This window comes from Sapajus apella, unplaced genomic scaffold, assembly GCF_009761245.1.
Source record: "Sapajus apella isolate SASKATOON/1434 unplaced genomic scaffold, GSC_monkey_1.0 scaffold13, whole genome shotgun sequence".
In the NCBI taxonomy this organism is placed as follows: domain Eukaryota; kingdom Metazoa; phylum Chordata; class Mammalia; order Primates; family Cebidae; genus Sapajus; species Sapajus apella.
Genome location: NW_022436953.1, coordinates 34,949,754 through 34,973,113, shown reverse-complemented (window position 1 = coordinate 34,973,113; position 23,360 = coordinate 34,949,754). Strand labels below are relative to the sequence as shown.

Genomic DNA, 23,360 nt, shown 5'->3' with positions numbered 1-23,360 from the left:
CGGCACGGGGACCCCCCAGGCATGCTCTGCACAGAGCCTCTCGGCACAGGGAACCCCCAGGCATGCTCTGCACAGAGCCTCTCGGCACGGGGACCCCCCAGGCATGCTCTGCACAGAGCCTCTCGGCACGGGGACCCCCCAGGCATGCTCTGCACAGAGCCTCTCGGCTCGGGGACCCCCCAGGCATGCTCTGCACAGAGCCTCTCGGCACGGGGACCCCCCAGGCATGCTCTGCACAGAGCCTCTCGGCATGGGGACCTCAGGCATGCTCTGCACAGAGCCTCTTAGCATGGGGCCTGGCACACAGCACCACAGCCACCTGTGACAGGTGTCCATAGGCAGATCCCTGAGTCCCCAAGATGCGAAGTTAGAATCTCCAGGGTGGAGCCTGGGAAGCTGCATTTTAGAAGGGCCCCTGCTGACTGTGAAGCCTGTGGAAATGATCTAACCACTGCCCCATGGGGCTGAGGCCCCTGAACACGTGTGTCCTGCCACACCCATGAAGCATGCTCACAGGGCACGTCATACCCCCTGAGTGGTCACTGGCAGCTGTGGCTACTGTCAACCAGGAAGACCCTGTCTCAGTGCTGAGACAGGCATCTGCCTACAGGGCTGGCCAACTGCCTGCAACCCCCAGCAGGTCCCCCAACCCGGGGCTCATGGAGCCAGGCAGGACTCCTTCCAAAGGCAGGGCCTGTGTAAGGAGCCCTCATGTCTGGTGGGTGTCAGGGTGTCACTCTCACCACCTCTTCCTCCAGAGGGGCCGCACCTCAGGGGAGCCTTCACTCCACATAAACTCTTGGTTCCATGGGTGGTGACTTGAGCCTATGAATGTGCCTCATGAAACAAAAAAGGCTGCTGCTCCCAGCGGAGGTGCTGGCAGGGAGGAAGGAGGTGTGCTCTGTCTAGGTGGGGCCTGTTCTTCTACCACAAAGGATCCTGAAAGAGCCTTGTAAGTTGGTAAGAGAAGGAAGGACCCCCGTCACCCAGCTTTCAAGAGCTTAGAATGGGTAGGGGAGACGGGAAAAAAATACACAGATGAGATACAGAGCCTGGTCCTATTACTCCCTGTGAGAAAGCAGAGGCTGGGGAGGGCGGCTGGACGGTGTCGGGTGCTGAAGAGGCAGCCAAGCTTCCCTCAGCCTCGAGTGGAGTAGGAGAGCTTGTAAGAGGAGGAAAATGTGACATTTTGGGAGCCCAAGGAAAGGAGAGGAGCCTAAGCCCATTGGTGTCCTGGAGACACCAGAACTTACTGCACATCTGGGAATTAACCCTTGGGAATTTTTCTCTAGACAGAATGTCCAGGTCCCCTCAATCATGAGATACTCTGCCAACAGCATGACAAGGTGGCTCCCAAGCCTGGTGGTCTCGTGCTGGAATCACCTAAGCAGCTTTTCGTAAAAGAAAAAAAAAAAGTACCGATGCCTAGAATCTTCTGGTTCCAGATGGGATAGAGTAGTTCGCATTAGACTCACCCTTCTGCAGTGAACAACTCCAGAAGCTGAACAAGATGCACAGTGCCGGGGCAGGAAGAGACAAGGAAAGCAGTCAGTGCCTCTTAGTCCACCACCTGTAGTCAGTGCCTCTCAGCCCTGGGCCCTGGACACACAGCGTCACAGCCCCCGCGACGGCTGTCCACAGGCAGATTCCTGAGCCTATAAATCAGTGCCTCTCAGCACGGGGGTAGAGGGGGCAGCAGGTGGCACCTCCACTAACGCTTTCCCCGAGGGCATTCTCACAACCTCTTTCCTGGGAAACAGCCCAAGCTTCAGAGGCCTCTTTTGCTGCAGGAAACCAGATCAGAATTTGGTTGGGGCTGTTGCAGCAGCTGGGATTTGGAGAGCGGAGGAGGGAATGGAGGGAAAGGAATGCCAAAGTTCTGGTTAAGGATTCCCTCAGGTCCCTGGTCCACTGCTAAGTTGTTCATGTGCAAGGCAGGACTCCCAGAGGCCTTGCAGGAGCTGGTTCCTGAGAACCTGAATGGTAAGCAGAAATGTAAGTGGGTGCACGTTTCTGGAGAGACATTGCAATTCAAGCCCTAGCAGAACAGGAAATCATAGTGAATTCTCTAGGCATTTAGTTGAGACCCTGCAAAGGCTACACTCCAGGGGCAGGACAATGTCCTAGGAGTGAACACCTCATATTAAGAGAAAACGGAAGCAGACCTTCCCTACCAAAGCCTGAAACCTCAGAAGGATCCAGGTAGCCTGCTGGTCAGTAACTGCTCCAACAAAACTCAACGTTCTGTAGAAAACATAACGCACAGCCTCACAACACGTCACCCACAGTGCCAAGAGTATAACGAAAATCACTAGACACGTGAAGAAGCAGGAAAAGTAACCAATCATGAAGCTCAGTCTATGACACCAAAACAAAAGATAACGAGAGTTAGTTGATAAGAACTTAAAAAAAAAATTGTGATTGATAGAAACAGACCCACAGATGATGAGGACATTGAAGTAAGCAGATAAGAGCCTTTTAAATCACTGTAATTAACACATAATATTTTTCTCATAAAGGTAGAAAGTGAATAAAATGTTGTCATTCAAATGAGACTTAGGATCTATTTTAAAAAGTAAGTAGGCACTCAATCCTACATACAAGATCTAAAATTAGAAATTCGTTACAAAGATTTGAAAGCAGACTGAACACATAAAATCGGAAGCCCAAAATAAAATGATAGAAAAGATCCAACCAGAGCACAAAGGAAAAACAGAATAGCACTGGAGAGAAATGTGAGGTGCAGTCAAAGCATCTTATATGCATGTAATTGGAGTCCCAGAAAGAGAAAGGAGGAGAAGCAATATTTGACTAAATAATGGTCAAGAATTTTCCGTATCTGATGAAAGACATCACTTTGATTCAAGAGCGAGGAGCAGGGTGGGGCTTTGCTGTCCTGAGGCGAGGCCTCTGCTCCACCCAGCACCCTGCAATTCCCCTCTTCGCCCTGTGAACATGCAGGAGAAAGTTGTGCACGTGGCCACCCAGGATGTGACAGGCACTTGCGTGATGGCCAAGTGTGGGGCACAACTCAAATGCGTCTCACGGAAGGACGGGTGACAGCGTGGCAATAGATGTGTGTGGCATGGGCGGCGTGGCAGCGGACTCGGCTGTGACACGCTGGGCTGAGCAGAAGGAGGGAGCTGCCGGGAGCGGCTGTCCCTACCGGGTCCCACCCCAGCACTGGGTTACAGTGGACACGCGCACCCCAGATCATCATGCTTTTCCTGCAGATTTGAGCCTGTTCTCTGCAGATGTGTCCTCAGCATCCACAAAATGGAAAGAAAAGCAAGCCCTGTTGCCAGGTGTCACCCTCCGGAAATTCCGGGTTAGTTCTGCCCTGGGACAGAAGAGCTTCCAACATTCCCAAACTCGATCCAAGCAGGTGTCTCTGGACATCCACACCCAGGACCGTGGGCAGCTACTCAGGGTGGGGCCTCACCTCAGGGACCCCCTCACCTTCTGTAAGGCAAGCACCTACGTGGCGAGGCTCTGGCCCCAGAGGCAGAGAGCGGGCTGCGTCTGGCTGTGGTGGCTGGAAATGGCAATCCAGGGTCTTCAGGGAAACCGAAGTATTGTGTGGGAGCCAGGCTTGGGGCTCAGGGGAAGCGACCGCTGCGCTCAGCAACAACATTGCTGAAGACGCACAAAGGCCCAGACTGTGCGACCCCCTGGGAGAGCCAGGGGCTAGCACAAGACCTTGGCCGTTACCTGACTCCAGCCTCTGGGTGAAACAGCACTCGGGGGAAACGGACCTCATTTTTCCAGCCGCATTTTTGTGGGGTTTTAACTACTGCTGTACATCAGTATTCCACTTTAACTAGCTGTCTAGACAACCAGAGGCGGAGGGACCAATACAATACATCGCAGATCTTTATGGGAAAGAACAAACTGGCTTTTGCCTGCAATTCTTTAGATTTATGGAGTCTTTAACAAGAATTTGAGCTTGTATCTTAGCCAACGCGCTTGAGCGTGCAGTACCTGCAGGCACCCAGACAGCTCTCACAGGCTCCGTGGTGACACGGCATAGATCTGCCACGCGGCTGCTCCCAGGGCTGCTCAGCCCTGTCCTCAGAGCCTGTCACCAGCCAGAAATGCGGGCAGGATGGGGCATGTTCGGTCATCACAGCGCGGTGAGGAAGCACCTATGGGTGGGATGTGCCTTGCACCTTCCACGTCTGACTTCAGTGGCAATTTGGCCAAGAAAGCCACTGGGAGCGCAGCTTCTCCAGGAGCACAGAGGGGCCACATGCCGACGAGGATTTGGCTCCAGAACCTTCACAGGCTCCAGGTTTCCCCACTGTACAATCGAGAGGTCTGCACAGTGGAATCACGAGGGCCTGAGATGATGGGCCCTGGGCCAGTGGGTGATGTCTGAGCTTCTTAGCCAAGGCATTCTGATGCGTGCAGGGCATAGAGGCAGCTCTGACCCCAGTGCCACCCACCGCAGCCTTCTGGGCAGGAGAGGGCATCCCCGACCCATTGGATAACCCAGCTTCTAGCACCTTCTTGCCTCGCAGCCCTGCCGTGCCCAGCCATGCCCTGGCAGCAGCAACTGTGCTTGTCTGGAGCGTCTGTTGGCCCCATGTCCCCACCCTGCAGGTCCCTCCCATGTTCCCTCCACCTGGCTTCCCCTCTGAGACCCTGAGCACCACCAGGTGCCACACTTCCAGGCCTGCACTTAGGGTTCCAGGACAAGATGGGGGGCTTGCCTGTTAAAGCTTCCACACTCCAAGAGCAGCTGCGGCCCTGCCCACCTGGGCTTCTGCTCCTGCCCGCCTTCTGGCCCTGCCCACCTGGGCTTCTGTCCCTGCCCAGGTCCTGCCCTGCTGTGTGGCCCCTCCCGTCTCTCCCCATCCAGGGCTCGCCAAGGTGCCCAGTGGGCCCCTGAGATGGCAACAGCCTCCCCTTGGCACCCAGGAGCCTCGGCCCAGACCTACAGTCAGGCTGGTGTCTGGGCCAAGGCTGGGGTGCTAGGGCAGGGGGCAGGCAGAGCCCCCAACAGCCAGGGAGCCGACAGGGGAATGAGGCGGCCTCTGACTCTGGGCCTTTGTGGGGACAGGGGTGCTGTGCTCTTTGCAAACAGGCTTCATCTTGTTGAAATCCAGCCAACACATATTTATTGAACACCTACCCTAGGTGCTGGGGACTGAGTAGTGAACGAAACCCAAGGTGAAGATAGGAGGTTTTGCTGGCCAGAGTCAGGGAGGGGGAACCTGGAGTCACACGGCCCATTTTCGGAAGAGCAGGGGGTGGTCCTGGGTGTGTGCTGAACGCCCAGGACTCTCTCAGACCCTCCCTCCCTCACCAGCCCTGCCAGACGTGACCGTCCTCAGGGTGGACTGTGGTGGGACGGGTTCCACCCCTTGGGAGCTGCGCCCACAGAGAGCGCACCCTTGCTGGGGTTGTGGCCACACGTGTGGTCATATGCCGATGTGGGAGGCACAGAAAGCCCAGCTCCCACAGCATCCTGGTCGGGCCAGCCTCATCCACAGTGCCCCTCCCCAGGACTCAGACATCACCCGCCCGGAGCCACAGCCATATGCTCACAGCCCGGGGTGGGAGCCAGCATGGGATGACTCTTGAGGGAGCAGTGTCTGACTGTCAGCAAAGACTGATTCCTCCCAGAGGCTAGCACTCCCTGCAGCAGAGAGCCATTCCTGACCCGCTGTGTCCTCGCCCAGGGCCCGGCCAGGCCGAGCATCCCACACCAGGATATTCTGGGACGCAGGTGCCAGCTGGTGCTTTGGCCACAGAAACAGCAAAATGTTCACCTGATGTTAGGGACCAACGTTGTGCGGTATTTTCAGCCATGACAGTTGCCGAGGTCTCTTACTGGGAGACCCCAAGGCCTCCGCGGCCTGCTCGGCCTTGCTGGGGCCTTGTGAGCTGGGCGGCCGGCTGCCCTGGAACCTGGGAAGGATGTTCCTGCAGCCTGCAGCTCCTGCCAGGCCCAGGGGGCCACTGTCCTGTCCCCAGCTCAAAGGCCCAGCAGTGCCCTGCACCTCCACCCACTGGCTCTGCTGACACTCGGGGCAGGGCCCTGCCTCTGGGCCCCACACTCACCCACCCTGCCTCTTCTCTCAGCCAGACCCAGTCCTCAGATGTCCCTGGTCCCCTGGGGCTGGGTCACCTTCCTCTCACTTTTCTGCTGCAGCCCTGTTTCAAGGCTCTCTCTGGGCAGCTGCCACCCCAGGCCTCCCCATCCTCACAAAGTTGCTCCTCGAGCCAAGGCTGGACACCACGCTGTGCCAGTCCCTGCAGCTGGAGTGGCCGCACACCTGACCGGCCCTCCCTGCCCTCCACCTCACCCTTGGACTCCAGACTCCCTCACGGCCGGGCCCGGGACTGAACCCCAGACTCTCGCTCACAGCCGGGCCCGGGGACTGAACCCCAGACTCTCGCTCACAGCCGGGCCCGGGGACTGAACCCCAGACTCTCCCTCACAGCCAGGCCCAGGGACTGAACCCCAGACTCTCCCTCACAGCCGGGCCCGGGGACTGAACCCCAGACTCTCGCTTACGGCCGGGCCCGGGGACTGAACCCCAGACTCTCGCTCACAGCCGGGCCCGGGGACTGAACTCCAGAATCTCACTCACAGCCGGGCCTGGGACTGAACCCCAGATTCTCGCTCACAGCCAGGCCCAGGGACTGAACCCCAGAATCTCGCTCACAGCCGGGCCTGGGACTGAACCCCAGACTTTCGCTCACAGCCGGGCCCGGGGACTGAACCCCAGACTCCCTCACAGCTGGGCCTGGGATTGAACCCCAGACTCCCTCACAGCCGGGCCTGGGACTGAACCCCAGACTCTCCCTCACAGCCAGACCTGGGACTGAACCCCAGACTCTCGCGCACAGCTGGGCCTGGGATTGAACTCCAAGACTCTCGCTCACAGCCGGGCCTGGGACTGAACCCCAGAATCTCGCTCACAGCCGGGCCTGGGACTGAACCCCAGAATCTCGCGCACAGCTGGGCCTGGGATTGAACTCCAGACTCTCGCTCACAGCCGGGCCTGGGATTGAACTCCAAGACTCTCGCTCACAGCTGGACATGGGGAGCTGTCCCTCATGTCACCACTGGGTTTTAGAGGCCAGGGTGTTCTCTCATAAATGATGACCTTAAAGGAGAAGATTTGAGGTTCTGCAGCCCTTGTCAGTTGGGCAAGAAAGCCCCACTGGGACGATGTCCCCAGGAAGAAAGTGTCCTGGTGGCTGGATTCCTGTATCACCAGAAGCTGTATCGCCACAGCCAATGCCCTCAGGGCACCTCTTGTGCTCTGGGCACAGAGCCAAGTACTCCCTGGGATTTTCATTATTTCATTTAAATTGCACAAAACCAGGATCTAGGCAGAGATGTCTGGGCTCTGGGATGGGGGCTGAGGGCGAACTGACAGGAGCTGTGCCCTCGTGAGGCCTGGGTGGCTGTGGTCAGGGCCAGGAGAGGAAGGGCATCCCAGCAGCTGTGCGGACTGGGCTGGGATCCAACAGCCAGGCCTGGGGGAAGGGCTGAGTCTTGCCGTGCCTGGGGGAAGGGCTGAGTCTTGCCGTGCATGGGAGGGGAGCCCCCAGCCAACCCCGCCCCCACAGGACCCAAGCCGGCCCCCAGTTCCTGGATGTTGGCGGTGGGGGCTCTCACGGGCAGCGCTGGTCTTCCCACCTAAAGGACGTCTCTGTGTTTAAACATCAAAACGATAAATAAAGGCTTGGTCCCAAATCTATGGATTCTGTAGGGAAAACCATGTAAGACTTTGAAACAGGCCAGAGAAGATTCTGACTGTCCTTGCATTAGAACGCTGGGGCCCTGGGGACGAGCTGAGCCCTGCATGGCCAGCTGTTCTACCACGCTACGAAATGAAAAGTTAAACTTGGAGGAGGGTGTGAGCAAAGTGTTCCTGTCCTGGGCATGGATGGTGGTGACTCCCGCTCGTGGGAATGCCAATGGTTTTTGTCAGGCAGGGAGCGTGACTCTATGGGGGTCAAACCCTCCTTCGAATTGGTGTTAACATCTTGTTTCCTCATTAACTGACGAGCTAATGAAATCTTTGACATGTATTCACTGCATATGTGTATGAGAATCATTATACTCTCTGTTAATATTTATCCTTGAACAGTTTGGTTAAAAATCCCCAAATTTCAACAGTTTTTTTTTATTTAGAGAAAAGATGATTCTGAAATTTATATGGAGCTATAGAGGGCCAAGAAGAGGCAGGTTATTCTCGAAGGCGAACAAGGTGGGAGAAGGTGCTACTCCAAAAATGGGGCTTTTTATAGGGCGAGGATCATTTCTAAAAAGTAGGGTGGAGGAGGGACTAATGATCAGACAGGCCTGGAAGTCCACTTTTGTGAGGACATGTGGGATCCAGCAGAGAGGCACTGTGGGGTGGGGGCGATCTTTTAAGTAAGGGCTGCTCTAGACGTTAAGTATGGGAGGCGAAACTATAAAACGTTTAAAGATGAAGCTTTGTGACTTCAGGATCAAAAGATTTCTTAAACAAGACACAGTGAGTACCCATCCTAAAGGGAGAGAGAAACAAATCAGACTGATGTACTTTAACATGTAAGACCTTAGATCGTAACATGATGCCCTTAAGTTGGGAAAAGAAAACCCACAGAGCAAGTGACACGCCTGCGTTTTGCTCTAAGTTTTAGGATCTGCCTGCCCCTGCCTGCAAAAACACCGAGTGGAGGAGAGAGACCAGGTGGGGATGGGGTGTGAGGAAACAGGCTGGAGCCTGCTTTCGAAAATCTGAAATAAAATCCAGAAGAATCAGCCTCTGGGGCTCACGTCGCGGCTGAGAGGAGTCAGCAGGGAACTGCTGGTCTGTAATGAGCCTTTCCTTAAGGAGAAAGCTGTCTTCCTCTCCTGAGAGCATCACATCCAACCAGACACATGAAAGGGCCACGTGGCACTGGGCAGTGGCGGCCGCCTGTCCCTCCCACCTTCCCACAATGGCAGCCACTTCCTCCCTCCCCACACAGAAAAGCAAGCACTGTGGCATTCGAGGAGAGCGCCTGGTTCTTACCAGGGCTGGCTCAGGACGGGGTAAAGAGGTGTAGGGGAGGTTGGAACAAGGACCACTTTGGAAAGGCACGTTTGGGGGCACCAGTGTGTATGCCATGGCAAGGTCAAAGTTACCCCACAATGGCCGGCTCTCCCTTCCTGGCTGTAGGCGCAGAGAGTGGCTGCCCATCTCTGGGAGTGCCACGTGCTGGCACAGCCTGGAGGCCATCCCTGGAGACCAGGGGCCCCGGGACGCAGGCAGAGGGAGCTGCCCCAGGTGCCCGGCCACACATGTGGCAAGACCACTGCGTCCCACCAAGATGCCTGGGGCTCTGGGTCCTGATGAGCAGGGCTGGGGTGCACACCTCTCAGAGCTCCATTCCCCCCAAATCACAGGACAGTCCCCACTCCAAAGGACAAGGATCATCGGGTGCAATCAGTTCCTTGCAGTCTCTGGACATTCTCTCAGCTGAACACTGTGTCTTTGAGAACACCGACTTCCCTGGCACCTGGCATGGGGTGCCTGGGTCTCTGGAGCTATTAGGATGCAGCAGGTGCAGGTGCCACTGTTAGACCTCACCGACCCACAAAACCTGCAGCTCCTCTGCTCCAACCCAAGTGCAATGCTTCGGCAGAGACGGGCAACTCAGAGCTGCGGGGGCCATCACCCCCCAACCCGCCCCGGGGCCTCCTGGTCTCCCCTCTCTGGATCCAGTGAGTTCAACTGGAGAATTACCAGAGAATTCCCCGAGTCCCCCTGTGAGGACGTGTGGAACTCCTGCCATGAAACACTGAGCCCTGCCTTGCGTCAGGTGTGACCCGGGACACTAGGAGGAGGCATCGGTGAACCCTGCGGTGGGGATGGGCGGTGCTGACTTGCAGGTTTCTTGCTCTGGTGCAAGTTACAAAAGGAAGTAGAACTGGTGCTTGCTGAGAAGGGGAGGTGGGAGTCTGGCCTGCCCCGTGGGGCTGACACGCTCACACCTGAATGTGCATTTGGAGGGCGTCTGAACCTTCTCAAGTGGTCTCATGAATTTGGGGTCCTCAAAACCAACAGGGGTGGCATGAGGAGCCTGTGCTGAGAGTGCCGTGGGGGGGGTGAAGCCAGAGCCACCCAGGTGCTGCCCGTGTGCTCCTGAGTCCATGCCTGCACCCATGCCCGTGCCCTCCCCGGTGCCCCCCGCCCACCCCTGCGCCCATGCCCCCCCCCGCCCGGCCCCGTACCAGCCTGCGGATCTCCCGCTCGCACTCCTTCTTGATGCGGGTGATCTCTTCCTGGTGCAGGTGGTACACGCTGCGGATCTCCGCGGCCTTGATCTTGTCCGCCTGGATCACCAGCGTCAGTGCCTCCTCCACCTGCCTCTTGGCACCCTTGAGCTCAGAGATCTCCTGCTGCATCTTGACCTTCTCCACCTCGAAGCCCTTCTTGGCCTCCTCCTTGGCCTCAGACAGCAGCACAGTCTTGACCTTGTCGGGGCCTCCGTCTCTCAGGGCACTGAGCAGCGCCTGCAGCCGCTGATTCTCATTGTCCTTGATCTTGATGACCCTGAGCAGCTCGGCCTCGTGCTGCCGAAGCAGTGCCTCACGCACGGCCTGCAGCTCCTTCATCTTCTCCTCGTGCAGCTTCGTCTTCAGTTCCGTGAGCAAGACCGCAGTCTTGTGCTGCTCATGCTCGCGCACCTGCCTCAGCTCCTGGTTCTTCTCACGTTCCACTTTGCTGACCTGAAAGACAACAGCGAGACCGAGTGTGGCAGGAGCTCCCACCATGCACACGCTCATGACGGAATGTGCATTTGGAAGGGATCTCCCACCATGCACATGCTCACACCTGAACGTACATTTGGAGAGGATCTCCTGCCATGCACATGCTCACCCCTGAATGTGCATTTGGAGGGGATCTCCCACCATGCACACGCTCATGACGGAATGTGCATTTGGAAGGGATCTCCCACCGCGCACACGCTCACCCCTGAACGTGCATTTGGAGGGGATCTACCGCCACGCACACGCTCACACCTGAACGTGCATTTGGAGGGGATCTCCCGCCACGCACACGCTCACCCCTGAATGTGCATTTGGAGGGGATCTCCCGCCACGCACACGCTCACACCTGAATGTGCATTTGGAGGGGATCTCCCGTCATGCACACACTCACACCTGAATGTACATTTGGGGAAGATTTTTCTGAAACTTGGGGGTTATCTTCTATTATGGAATTACTCCTTAACATGGCTACTAAAACCTGAAATCAAACCTGATTGGTGGAGAGCGGGAATATGCAGCTGTGGGATCTGCAGGAGAACCCTCAGAGGGGACACCCAGCCTGGAAGGTGAGACTGGGGACACAGTCACGGAGGATTCCACGGAAGTCTGTGCACCGAATCCAGGATCAGGCCACACAAGGAGGCAAGATCGTCACTGGCCGGGTGAACCCACCAGGAAAGGGGGCACTCTTCCTCTCAGACACAGCCCCACGAGGAGTGGGTGGGGGCTGCAGGGAGTGGGGACAGGGCCACAGCCTGCGGTGTCCTCAGGCAGCTCCCGCCCTGTTCCCTGCGTCCTCACCCACAGGCAGGGGCTGCACGTAAGTCCCATGATGTTCTCAGCAAACCCAGAAACAAATCTGAGCTGCTGAGCCCCAGGGTGATGTCTGAGCTCTAGGTTGTGGGGAACGAGGGGGCTTCTGACCCTGGGCCATTTGTCTTCATCCAAGTGCTTAAACCTTTGTCCACACTGTTAACCATCCACAAGCTGGTGTACAGTGGGTGCTCAGAGTCCGTTCACGGGGTGAGAAAGTGGCTGAAATCTAGATTTGCCCTGGGTCTACGGCGGCGCCCTGGCCCCCTTCCCTGCCATCTTGGGGCTCTGGTGCCCCCACCCAGCAGCACAGCATCAGGCCCATGCTGGACTCCTGACCCCTCTGTAGCATTTAAGCCCCTGTGAGATTGCTCTCGTGGCTCAGGGCTCCCGCTCACCTGGCTGCCCCACAATCCCCACAGCCCCCATCTTCTGGCCTCCCAATTCTGGGGTGCACCCACAGCCCCTGCTCTCTTCCCCCTGTTCCTTTCCGGGCCTCCAAGGCCATCACATGCTACAAACCCCCAAGTTCTCATCACTGGCCCAGCCCTTTCTCTGGAGCTCTGGGGACCAGGCCATGGTAAGTGTGGGTCCTATGTCCTGTGTGCCAGGGGCTATCCTGTGAAGCTGCCTCTCCAGAACCCCCACTCTCTGGCTCCTCTTGGGTCCAGTGGGTGGCCCCAGCAGGACACGGGGACTGTGACCACACGGACACCCACCGCTAGGCCCAGGAGCTCCGTCTGTAGTCCTCACTTCTGTTGGGAGGTGGCCCCCCCCATACATGCCCCATCTCTCCTAACAGACACACCCCTCGCCCCTACAGACACAGGATGGAGCCCCCGCTGGCCCTGGCTCTCCCACCTCCCCTGTCTACTTCAAGAAACAGCCTCTGGGTGACCTCTCAGCCATGCCCTGGGCGTCATCTGCTTCCTGCCAGGACCTGAGGAATACAGCCATACAAGGGGCATCTCACGTCTCATCTGTCCCAGCAGAGCTCTCCCCCGCAGCCCTGCTCCTGGGACAACAGCCCTCTCAGCCAGAGCTGCTGCTCTGGCTCCCACCCTTCCCAACATCCCACCCCCAACTGTCAGCAAACCTGTCAGCTCCCGCCGTGGTGTCTCCCAAGCCTGCCACCTGCTCTCCTGCGCAGGGCCATGTCCTCTTCCAACCCACCTCCCCAAGCTGTACCGCGATCACATCCCCACAGAAGAGGGGTCCTGTGGAGCAGAAAGCTCAATGCTTCAGTCCCTGAGGGACCCGCAATTGTGCTTAGAATACAAGCAAGGTCCTCGCAGGAAACACAGGACCTCACACCACACACACACAGGCACACACAGACACACACGCAGGCACGCACCACACACATGGACACACACTCACATGCATACGTGCCCCCACATACACGCACACACGTACACACATGCAGAGGTGCATGCACATACGCATCATGGGGCTTGGCAACCTTGTGGTTGAGGCTATTGGGTGGCTCTGACATATGTGAGCAGGACAAAAGTCGTTTCTGAAACATCCACTCACTCTGCTTCTGAAAGAGTGGAGGGCAACACCTCCTTCCCTCACCTCTGCCCAGATTGGGTCACATTTTGTGAGGCCCAATGTGCTTTTCCGCCAGTTCAAAACCAACGCCACCCTGATCTATGGGACATCAGGTGTCTTTGTGAGTTTCTAAAGGATGCCCCAGCCCTCCCCTCACCCATGGGCCTGGGCAGCCACACTGGTGTGACCCTGTCCAGCTGCAGGAGTGAAGTGGGGGTGAAGCAGGGGTGACTCGGGGGGAAACCAAGCCAGAAGCCAACAGGTAGCCACAGGCCTGGCCACCCTTCAGGGTGGAGTCCACATAGCATCAGAACAGACCCTGAAGGGTGTACAGGAGGTAGAGCGTAGACACCGGCCAGGCCCCAAGGCCACCCTTTCCACTGGACAGGGTCCAGTGCAGCCGGCCCGGCCCAGCCTGGCCACCCCAGGTGGCTCTGTCCTATGCCTAGAAATGAGGTCACCCAGCTGGGCGTGGTGGGTCACGCCTGTAATCCCAGCACTTTGGGAGGCCAAGGCAGGTGGATCACGAGGTCAGGAGATAGAGACCATCCCGCCTAACACGGTGAAACCCATTTCTACTAAAAATACAAAAAATTAGCAGGGTGTGGTGGCACATGCATGCAGTCCCAGCTACTCGGGAGGCTGAGGCAGGAGAATCGCTTGAACCCGGGAGGCAGAGGTTGCGGTGAGCCGAGATTGCACCACTGCATTCCAGCCTGGGTGACAGAGCAAGACTCCTTCTCAAAAAAGAAAATAAATGAGGGCACCCATGTCACCTGCAGACCAGCGTTTCAGCAGTGACAGGCACCACTCTGCTCCCTCCCTGGGTCAAGATCGGCTTCAACCCTCAGGCCAGACCTGGATGCCACAAGGATGGACCATGCCCTGCTCGTTCAGGTGAGATCCAATGACCAGCACGGACTGGCACGAAGCCGACGCTCCCAGGACAGGTGGCCATGACAGTCCTGACCAGGCCTCACCTGAGTGAGAAGCCCTGCGGGACACTCAGGCAGCAGGCAGTGCTCAGGCAAACCCGAGTTCACCCTCGAATCGGCAACTCACTGAAAGGTTTCATGGAGAATTACTGGTATCTAAATCAAAGATACGTCCCAGGAATTGAGATTGTGTTGTTACTGTTTTAAACTGCAGAGAAAAGGCACTTCTTCTAATAAGCAACAAAATAGCCCTGTCTGGGGCTGGGGGAGGACACACTGTGGGGTCCTGCATTCGGACCCCAGTGCCGGGACCCCTTGCCCGCTGTGGCCAGGCTGTGCTGCCAAGGGCTTTGCTCTCCCGCTCCTGGGAGCTGCCCAACGCCCGCTGACGGCTGGACACGGCTGTACTCATTTAGGATGTGGCCACATGTTCACGGCTCCAGTGGGAGCGGGGGATGCTGGGCTCTCAGGACTGCTCCAGGGTTGACAGAGTCTTAAATGAAACGGACAAAGTCCTTTCTTTTCATGAGGAACAGTCAAGCCACGTTTCCACCAGAAACATTTTTCTCCACAGTCTTATTTCCAGAGAAACTTTCTCCACTAACCCCCGACAACTGCTCTAGAACTGTGGGTCCTCCTTGGGGACAACTACGTGGGGACGACTTCCTGTCCGCGAATGACACGCACTGAGGGGCACGCACCGACCCCTCTGCCAGGCCTGTCCTGCTGGCACCGAGTCACACACAAGTCAACATCTCTGTTTTAAACCAGCCGTAATTTCCCGAGGTCACTCCAGGAGAATGCAGGAAACTGGAGGGCAAGGCCACGGCTGTGGCACCTAGAAGGGCCCAGGTGAGTGCAGCTGGGCTGACGGGCGGCTGTGCAGAGGCCTCCTCTGGGCTGCTGGTGGGTTCCCAGTCCATTGGTCGCAGGGGCCCAGAGTGCCCTCTGATCACAGAAGCGTACCACCAGCGTGACCCCTAACAGTGATCACAGTGACCAGCCAGGGTGACCTCCAGCCGTGATCAGTGACCGACCCACCAGGGTGACCTCTAGCCATGATCGCAGCGACCACCTGGGTGACCTCTAGCCGTGATCCACCAGGTGGCTTCCAGCCGTGACCGCAGAGCCCGCCAGTGCTGGAGCTGATTCCAGAGCTGTGGAGCATGACCGTGCTCAGCGCTAATTTGAACGGACTGGCGTTTGGCAGCTGGGGAAGTGTTTACGGAATCGGAGCCACGCCAGCTAACACTTCCTGCACAATTCACCCCGACCCGGATCTCAACAGCCGCTCACCACGCTTTGCCTATATCCTGGAAAAATATGTATTCATTGGATTTGGTTGAAAGAAGAAATGAATACATTGAGGAACGCTCAATTCAAATATTTTTTTAAATCACTGCATTTCTTTAAATCATCAGCAAATAATTAGGAATGAAAATATCAAAAGTACCGTTTATGAATACGTGCTAGAAAACACGCCCAAGACCTCTATGCTGAAAACTACCAAGTGCTACTGACAGAAATTTAAAAGCGTTTAAACAAACAGAAGAATATATCACAGACATCGACCCAAAGACTCAATATTATAAACGTTTATTTTCCCCAAATTGATCTACAGATTCAATGCAATTCAATGTATAGAAGCTTTTACAAAAAAAATGCAAATCTCCAAAGGGATTATAAAATGTAGATGGAAATGCAAAGAACCAAAACGGAAGAGAATCCAAAGCAGACTCCATCAGGAAGTTACTGCCACTAACAGGCAACTTTTGCTGTCCGGACGCCGTGCCTCATCCTGTAATCCCAGCACTGGGGGAGGCAGAGGAAGGAGGATGGCGTGAGGAGTTCAGTGCCAGCCTGGGCAACACAGCGAGACCCTGTCTGTACAAAAAATAAATCTAAAAATTAGCCAGGTGTGGTGGTGCATGCCTGTAGTCCCAGCTACTCGGGAGGACGAAGTGGAAGGGTTGCCTGAGCCGGGGGTAGAGGCTGCGGTGAGCCATGATCACCACTGCACTCTAGCCGGGGTGACAGAGTGAGACCCTGTCTCAAAAATAGTAAGTAAACTTTTGCCATGCTACACAGAAGCAACCGCTATTCATTTTTTTTCTCACGAGTGTAGAGGTCAGCTGGAGTCAGGTGGCCAGGCTGGGCTCAGTGGGTAACATGTGGCACTTTTCCTGAGACCGGCTGCTAGTGTAGACACAGCGTCCTCCAGGAGATGACAGAGGTGGAGAAGCAAGCAGGGAACACAGAGAACTGGGCTCCCAGGTCACGCTGCACTGGCCAGAACAAAGCAAAGCTCTGCAAAGTCACACAGCATGGGCGTCCTCCCGGGAGGAGTGGAGGACCGGCCAGTGGCGCTGTCTGCAACACAGGCTCACACACGTGGCCACGGATTTATCGTAAAAGTGAAACTGCAGTGCAGCAGGTAAAGCCTGTTTACGTAAATGGTGCCAGGTCCATCTCATATCCACATTCACGCCCTGCTCACAGCCCGTGCCAGAATCAATCCCAGCTGGGTTTCCGATCTAAAATTGAAGGGCAAAACACCACATCTTCTAGAAGAAAACATGGGAACGTGTCTCCGTGACCTGGGTACAGGCAACACTTTTCCTTAACAGGAAAGCGCCACAAAAGCCCTGCTGCCTCTTTCCCAGGCTTTTCTCAGCCAGACGATGAGGAGTCCCCTCTTAGCAAACCTTCCTCCACGAGATTCTAATGGCTGCCGGGCAGTCTGCAGAGTAAACACAACCTGACTCCTTCCGCAATTTCCTCAGGCCGGGACAGTCAGGTAGCGTTGTTCCCTATCATTAGCAGAGAGAAAGCCCACAGCACCCTTGGGTATCAGAATCGCCACCATAGAAGCCTCGCAACATCTCAGGGCCTGGAACTGGTGGCCGCGTCCCCTGCAGAGGGGCTTTCGGGAGCTTCTGAGGGCAGAACTTCCCCAGTGAGCATCCAGTCAGCAACCCCAGGGACCTGCGTGTGTAGAAGCAACTGGGTGCATTTGGGTTGTATTGACTTGCGTGTCCTTAATATTGCTAATGCTTTTGGCCATTCACAGGTCATGTACCTCAGGGCTTTATGACAGAATCCTGGCAGGTACAAGTCAAGAGTGATCAGTGAGCCCTGAACCGAGGTAACACCTGATTTCAGACCAGGTGTGTGCAGCGTCCTGGTCACCAGGCAGGTGTATTTCCCGTACGTTTCAGGAAGTCGTGCTTTAGAAGGTGGGAAGGTCACGGTCTTTCAAACCCTAACTGTGCATGCTCCGGGATGAGAACTGTTTTTTTCTGAAGAGTAGGAAAGAATGGGACAGCCAAACGGGGCAGAAGGGAAAGACGGAGCGGGTGAGGGGATTTGCAGGCAGGCGGCAGGAGGCTGACCAAGGACATCAGATGGGTCCACCATGGGAGCTGCTGTGCGAGGAGAGGCGCAGCGCTGCCCTCTCCAGGGAGACGTGTGGCTGTGGACAAGGAGAATCGGATCCCAGACTCTTTTTGGGAACGATTCCCCCACTCCCACAGGCACAGAACATTCAGGTTCCCGCAGTAATGAGCAGACAGCCCCCGGGGAAGGCAGGGGACTTCTTTCAAATGCAAAACATTCATGCAAATCTTCGTAGACAAAAACACTGAGGAATACAATAGAACAAAATAAGGAGCCAGGAAAAAAGATCCTTCTTAAAACCTAACAGCCGAAAGAACAGAGGCCAGATGGAATGTTCTGGAAGCAAGCGTGAGGCGGGTGAAGCAGAAGAGCACGGCCTCCTTGCTGCCCTCTCGGGGCTTCCCAGCTGACGAGTTGAGTGCCCAGGGCTGGTCCCAGCCGTCTCCCCTGCCCTGTCCTCCGGGTAGCATCGCCCACCACCCAGAGACCCCCACTCCCACACCTGAGGCCCATGCACCCCGCGGGACAGCGGGCACCTACGCTCATGGCCCACCTGGCCGCCCCCGCCGGGGTGTTGCTGTGAGGCTCCACGGTGGCCTGTCCCACGTAGAGTCCTTGATGTCCTCCGGTGCCCAATGCCCATCATCCTCGCCCAGATGCCACCTCAGCAAAGGGCAGCCCGGCCACCGGGCCTCAGGCCCAAGCCCAGAGCATCCCTGCACCGTCCACCTGCACGCTCCACCCAATGCCTGCCCACACATGCTGGCGCCTCTGCCCATCCCCCTCCACGGCTGCCACCCTCAGCCATGGCCCGGACCTCTGAGCAGCTGCCTCTCATGGTTCTCTGCTCCCCTCAGCCCCTCCCACAGCAGCAAGAGGGTATATTTAAAACATTGAAATATTTTAAATACATAAAGACATTTATAACATGCAAATAGAATCATGCCATGTCCAGCTTTAACACTCCAGGAGGCTGCTGGCCAGGCCTGGAGCATGGCCCAAGTTCCCTGCCCCACCACAGTGGGACGCCCAGCAGCCAGGGAAGGCCAGCTTTGCCTGCTGTTCCAGCAGAGTGATCAGCGACCCCCTTTCTCCCTTCAGTGTCCCCATGCAGACCATAGGTTACCAGGCTCCCTCCCGCCCCCCCACTGCGGCCCCTGGGGTCCGTGGCCACCTCTGCTGACCTCTCCTGCACCCTCCCCATGAGGGCTGTACCTGCCTGGCCCTCCTGACACTCCAGGTCACACCTGTCCCCATTCACCCCGTGTCCACCTGGGCTCTAGCCCCACCTGGAGCCATCCCCACCCTGGGGCCTCCCTGTGCTCATGGGGGTCTCTGCTCCAAGGCCCCTTCCTCAGCAGTGACCCCAGCACCACCCACCACATCTGCTGGCTCCGCCACCCCTTGCCTCGGCCCCTGTCCCTGTCATTGCCGCCTCCCTCCACAGGCCCATGGGGGCATAGCTGTCCAGGACGCATTTCTTGTGGGGGCAAGAAGCCGGGGCTTCCATGGGGTCTCCCACCTCCTGGCAGGTCCTCAGTTAGAGCCAGGATCGCGCAGGACCTTCCAGGCACTTCCTAAAGGTGCGACTGCTGTAGGTGTGAGTTTTCCCTGCTCCCTGCCCTGGTTCCTCAACCAGCACACAGTTCCAAGAGTCAGGGCTCAACCTGCAGGAGGCAGGCAGCGGCCAGACCCCGGAATAGGCAGGAGGGCCCTGCTGTGCCCAGGCCAGAGCTAGAGGCTCCGTGTCCACAACAAAAACATGGTGGCTTGCGCCCCCGACATGCATGCCTCTTCCCCACTTTAAAGGAGCCCATGCTGCACCTGCCTCCAGACAAGGCTGAGTTCACGCCCATGCGGCTCCCATGGGAGCCCTCCTTGTGAGCCCCTCCCCTTTATGGGGGGATCTTCTTCATGGGAACGGTCCCAGCTCCCCCCACAGAGGGCTGGCACCTGCAGAAGTGTCCTGCTTTTACTCAAGTCATTTTATTCTTGACTTGTCAAATCTCATTCCACTCAATTCTTCCTCGGCGATCGATTAACCATCGGTCTGCAACCCAAATGCTCTTTCCAGAACTCACAGGGACCTTCTTTGCCCTGAAAATTACAACCTGCAAAATGTGGTGATGCAGTTGCAGAACTTGGATGTGCTGAGAATTCCTCATAAAGAGATGAGCTCCCCGGTGCCTGGCAGCCTGGGACCATGACAGAGAAACAAGCAGCGCCCCCTGCTCAGTTGTTCAATGTAAATGGATTTAATCACCACGTGACAGCACATCTTCCCATCACCACAGGAAAAATGCACAGCAGGCTGCACCCAGTTATGGGTGGACCCACGTCTGGATCCGGCCTTGGGAGTCGTGAAGGCTTATACCCTGCTGGACGCACCAGCAGCTGGAAGCACTTGCCCACGCCTGAGCTGGTGCGGCTGCCAGAGGCTGCCTTGGCCACCAGTGGGCTGTGGGAGCTTCCAGGCCACGGCCAGATTCCAGACCGGCTCAGGCGCTGCCCGTCCCTCCGGGCTGCCAGAGGTTGATGGAGCAGGGTCAGCCTGTCCCGGGAAGGGCTCCTCTGGCCGGCCACTGATTTCCCTCTCGAGGTCCAGAACTGGGCTTCCATGGCTGCTCTGAGGCATCGGGATCTGCTGGAAATCAGACAGGAGGCTCCGGTTCCATAGCTGAAGGTCTAGTCAGACACCTGTCCTGGGGTTGCAATGATGATTTACTTTTAGCGTGGACACAGTAAAGCCTGCAGAAGCACCGATGCTGGCGATCAGAAGGAGTGAATTCCTGTCTTCTCTTCCCTACTTGGCTGTGACTTTTGCAAGTGTTTTGCAGATCAAGGATCCCCACATTTTTGTGGTAGAGGTCAAAACGCTGTGTGAGCTGTGGAGATGGGAGAGCTGCGGGCCTCTGACGGCTGCCCGTGGTCCTGTTTCTAACCACGCAGAAGCTGCAGCCTCAGGGCCTTCCCTGCTCAGGAAAACTCGAAGGTCAACTCCTGCATCCATGGAACGGAGCAGGGAGGGAGAATGCCCAGGTGGGAGCTGGAGGAAAAGGGGCAGGAGCTCCAGGGTCCTCAGGCTTCTCAGGTGCAGTGAGCTGAAGTCCTTGTGCCGTCTGTGAGACCCTCACTGTCGTTCTCAGGCCTGGAGGACACCAGGGCACAGGGGCATTCAGCCCTCTCGGAGGGCACGGGAACCCAGGCAGGCAGCTGGGCAGAGCTTCTAGTTTGCTTCTGTTTGAACCCAAACGCAGTCATTTCTTAATTGTAGGTGGTGGCTATCTGCCTGTCTGCCATATGCTTTTCTGCATGCACACACATGTGCACACAATCTTTTTTTTAACCACAAATGTTTTTAATTTAAAAAATTGTTTTTTGAGACACTCTTACTCTGTCACCCAGGCTGGAATGCAGTGGCACAATCACAGCTCACTGCAGCCTCGCCCTCCTGGGCTCAAGCCACCCTCCCACCTCAGCCTGAGTAGCTGGGATTACAGGTGACTGCCACCATGCCCAGTTAATTTGTTTTTTGTGTAGAGACCAGGTTTCACCATGTTGCCCAGGCTGGTCTTGAACTCCTGGGCTCAAGTGATTCTCCCACCTCAGCCTTGCAAAGTGCTGGGATTACAGGTACGAACAACTGTGCCCAGCCTTGAATGCTTTCAGTGATGCTTGGCTGGGAAGGTCCAGGTTTGGCTTGGAGGCACCAGTGGGAGACAGGACCAGGAAGGAGAGGAACAGGTGAATGAGGCGGGGGAGGGGTGGGCTAAGGAGGCTGGGGAGGGACAGATTAGGAGCTGGAGGAAGGACACGTTAATGAGATGGGGGCAGGGTCAGAGGATGTCCAGGGGTTTTGGTGGCCCAGGGAGTCTCTTGTCCGAGGCTCCATCTTTGGCCCACCCGCCTTTTCCTCTCCAGCCCCTGCTTCAATTAGCAGCAGTCCCTGGAAGTTGAGAAGACAAAGAATAATTATTTTCTGCATCCCCTGAAAGCTCCTTTAATGTGGGAAAGCCACTGTTCCCTGGGACTGGCAAGATGGAATGGGGCTGGGAGAGGGAGGGAGGTGGGAGAGGGAGGGGGCCGGGAGAGGGAGGGAGGTGGGAGAGGGAGGGGGCGGGGAGAGGGAGGGGGCCCGGAGAGGGAGGGCGGCTCCAGGATGCCAGGTGCTGAGCAGCCTTGGGCAGGTTCAACGCCTCCCTGCCCGTCTCAGCAGCTTCTGCCCCAGCAGGACCAAGGTCGGGGCTCTGCTACACAGCGAGGTGTGAAACCCCAGCTTAGAAAGGCCCCCCTGGCAGAGATGAGAATATTTCTGAGTCCTTGGCTAAGCCCAAATAATGAGGTCTGCAGGAAGGAGCAGAGCCAAGCCATGATCCTGAACCCTGGTGGTTCCAGAGCAGCCAGCATCTTCTGGCCAGCATGAGCCGGCGGTGAGGACTCTTCCCGGCCCGGCTCCTGGAGCAGCCCTTGGGAGCCAGCTAGGCCTCGCTGAAGGGCCCTCTCTGTTCTCCACGGGCCCTGGGGAGGTCACCGTCAAACTGCAAATGCAGACCTGCTCTGGCCCAGCGACTCGGCTTGCAAGAACGTCTCTTACAGGAATTCTTTCGCATGTGGTTCAAGACCCACGCACAGGGTGGCAGAGCTGAAGCAGCCTGAATGCCGTCGACAGGCCTAGCACAGGGGGGCACGTGAACAACACCGACGAGCCCGTGCAAGCTGCGTGGCTCCACGTGGCTCCGACTCCGAGAGGCGCCGTGGTCAGTCGGCAAAAGGGAGTGGCCGCCTCTGCGTCCAGCATGCTGTCGGTTACGCTTGACGAGGCGGGCTCGGATCGCTTGTTCAGGACACCGTAATGTGAACCCTCGGGCGAGGACGTCCAGGCCGAGGAGCTCTGAGGCAAACAGGCTTCCTCTCTGTTCCTTTCCTCTGGTGCCTTCTGCACGTTGTGCCAGGAGGGTGCACCCTCCTCCGGGCACAACCAAACAGCCCTGTAAGGTGCCCAGCGGTCTGGGTTTCCACCCTCAGATGCTGGCCCCGGAGCCCCTGCCGGCACCTGGAGAGCCGAGAGCCCAGCCTCTTGCCCGTCGAGGACCATGTGTCCCTCAGCGTGTTGCGGACGGATGTGTTTTGGCAAAACTGCACATAAACTTACACGATGCGGCCATAACTCAGTGGACAGAGAACCCAGGACTCAACGTGGGGATGTCTGCAAGGCGGTGTTTGTGTCAAGAAGGTAATTATTGGCCGGGTACAGTAGCTAAGACCTGTAATCCCAGCATGCTGGGAGGTTGAGGCAGGAAGATCACTTGCGTCCAGGAGTTTGAGACCAGCCTGGGCAACATGGCAAGACTCAGTCTCTACAAAAAATTAAAAAAAAAAAACCCAGGCATGGTGGTACACACCTGCGGCCTCAGCTACCTGGGGGGCTGAGGTGGGAGGATCACTTGAGCCCAGGAGGTCGAGGCTGTAGTGAGCTGAGATCGCTCCACTGCACTCCAGACTGGGTAACAGAGTGAGACTGTCTCAAAAAAAAAAAAATACAATTGTTATATTTTTACTCAGTAAAACAAAGAGCTTCATTCTCACCGCGCGCTGGACAAGCCATCTCTCCCTCCATCAGCACAACGGGAGAGGGAGGACGACATGACATCCTTGGCTTGCCAGGCAGCCTGATGACTCCATGTGGGGAAACTCCGCATTTTCAGGGGTCATTCACACCCTGACCCTGTGCTCCTGTAGTCTGGGCCTCTGGGCATTGTTGTGATTTATGGATGCCTGGCACAGAGCAAGTGCTGGACGCACATTTTCCGACTGTGTCCCCATGCCCTCAGCCTTCTGGTGTCCGAGGAGCGAGACCCTCCCCGAGATGTACCTGGGAGCCTTGGGAGCACCCCTTC

The 23,360-nt window shown here is 56.8% G+C and overlaps 1 protein-coding gene across 11 annotated transcripts in view; it reads right to left on the bottom strand.

Annotated features, from left to right (window-relative positions):
* JAKMIP3 (Janus kinase and microtubule interacting protein 3) overlaps nt 1-23,360 on the bottom strand; it is a 97,156-nt gene that overhangs the window by 41,134 nt on the left and 32,662 nt on the right. For all 11 annotated transcript variants that reach the window (XM_032282033.1, XM_032282031.1, XM_032282034.1 and 8 more), the window contains one exon: nt 10,226-10,723. In XM_032282033.1, the coding sequence (XP_032137924.1) occupies nt 10,226-10,723 (498 nt within the window). The remainder of the gene's footprint in view (nt 1-10,225; nt 10,724-23,360) is intronic.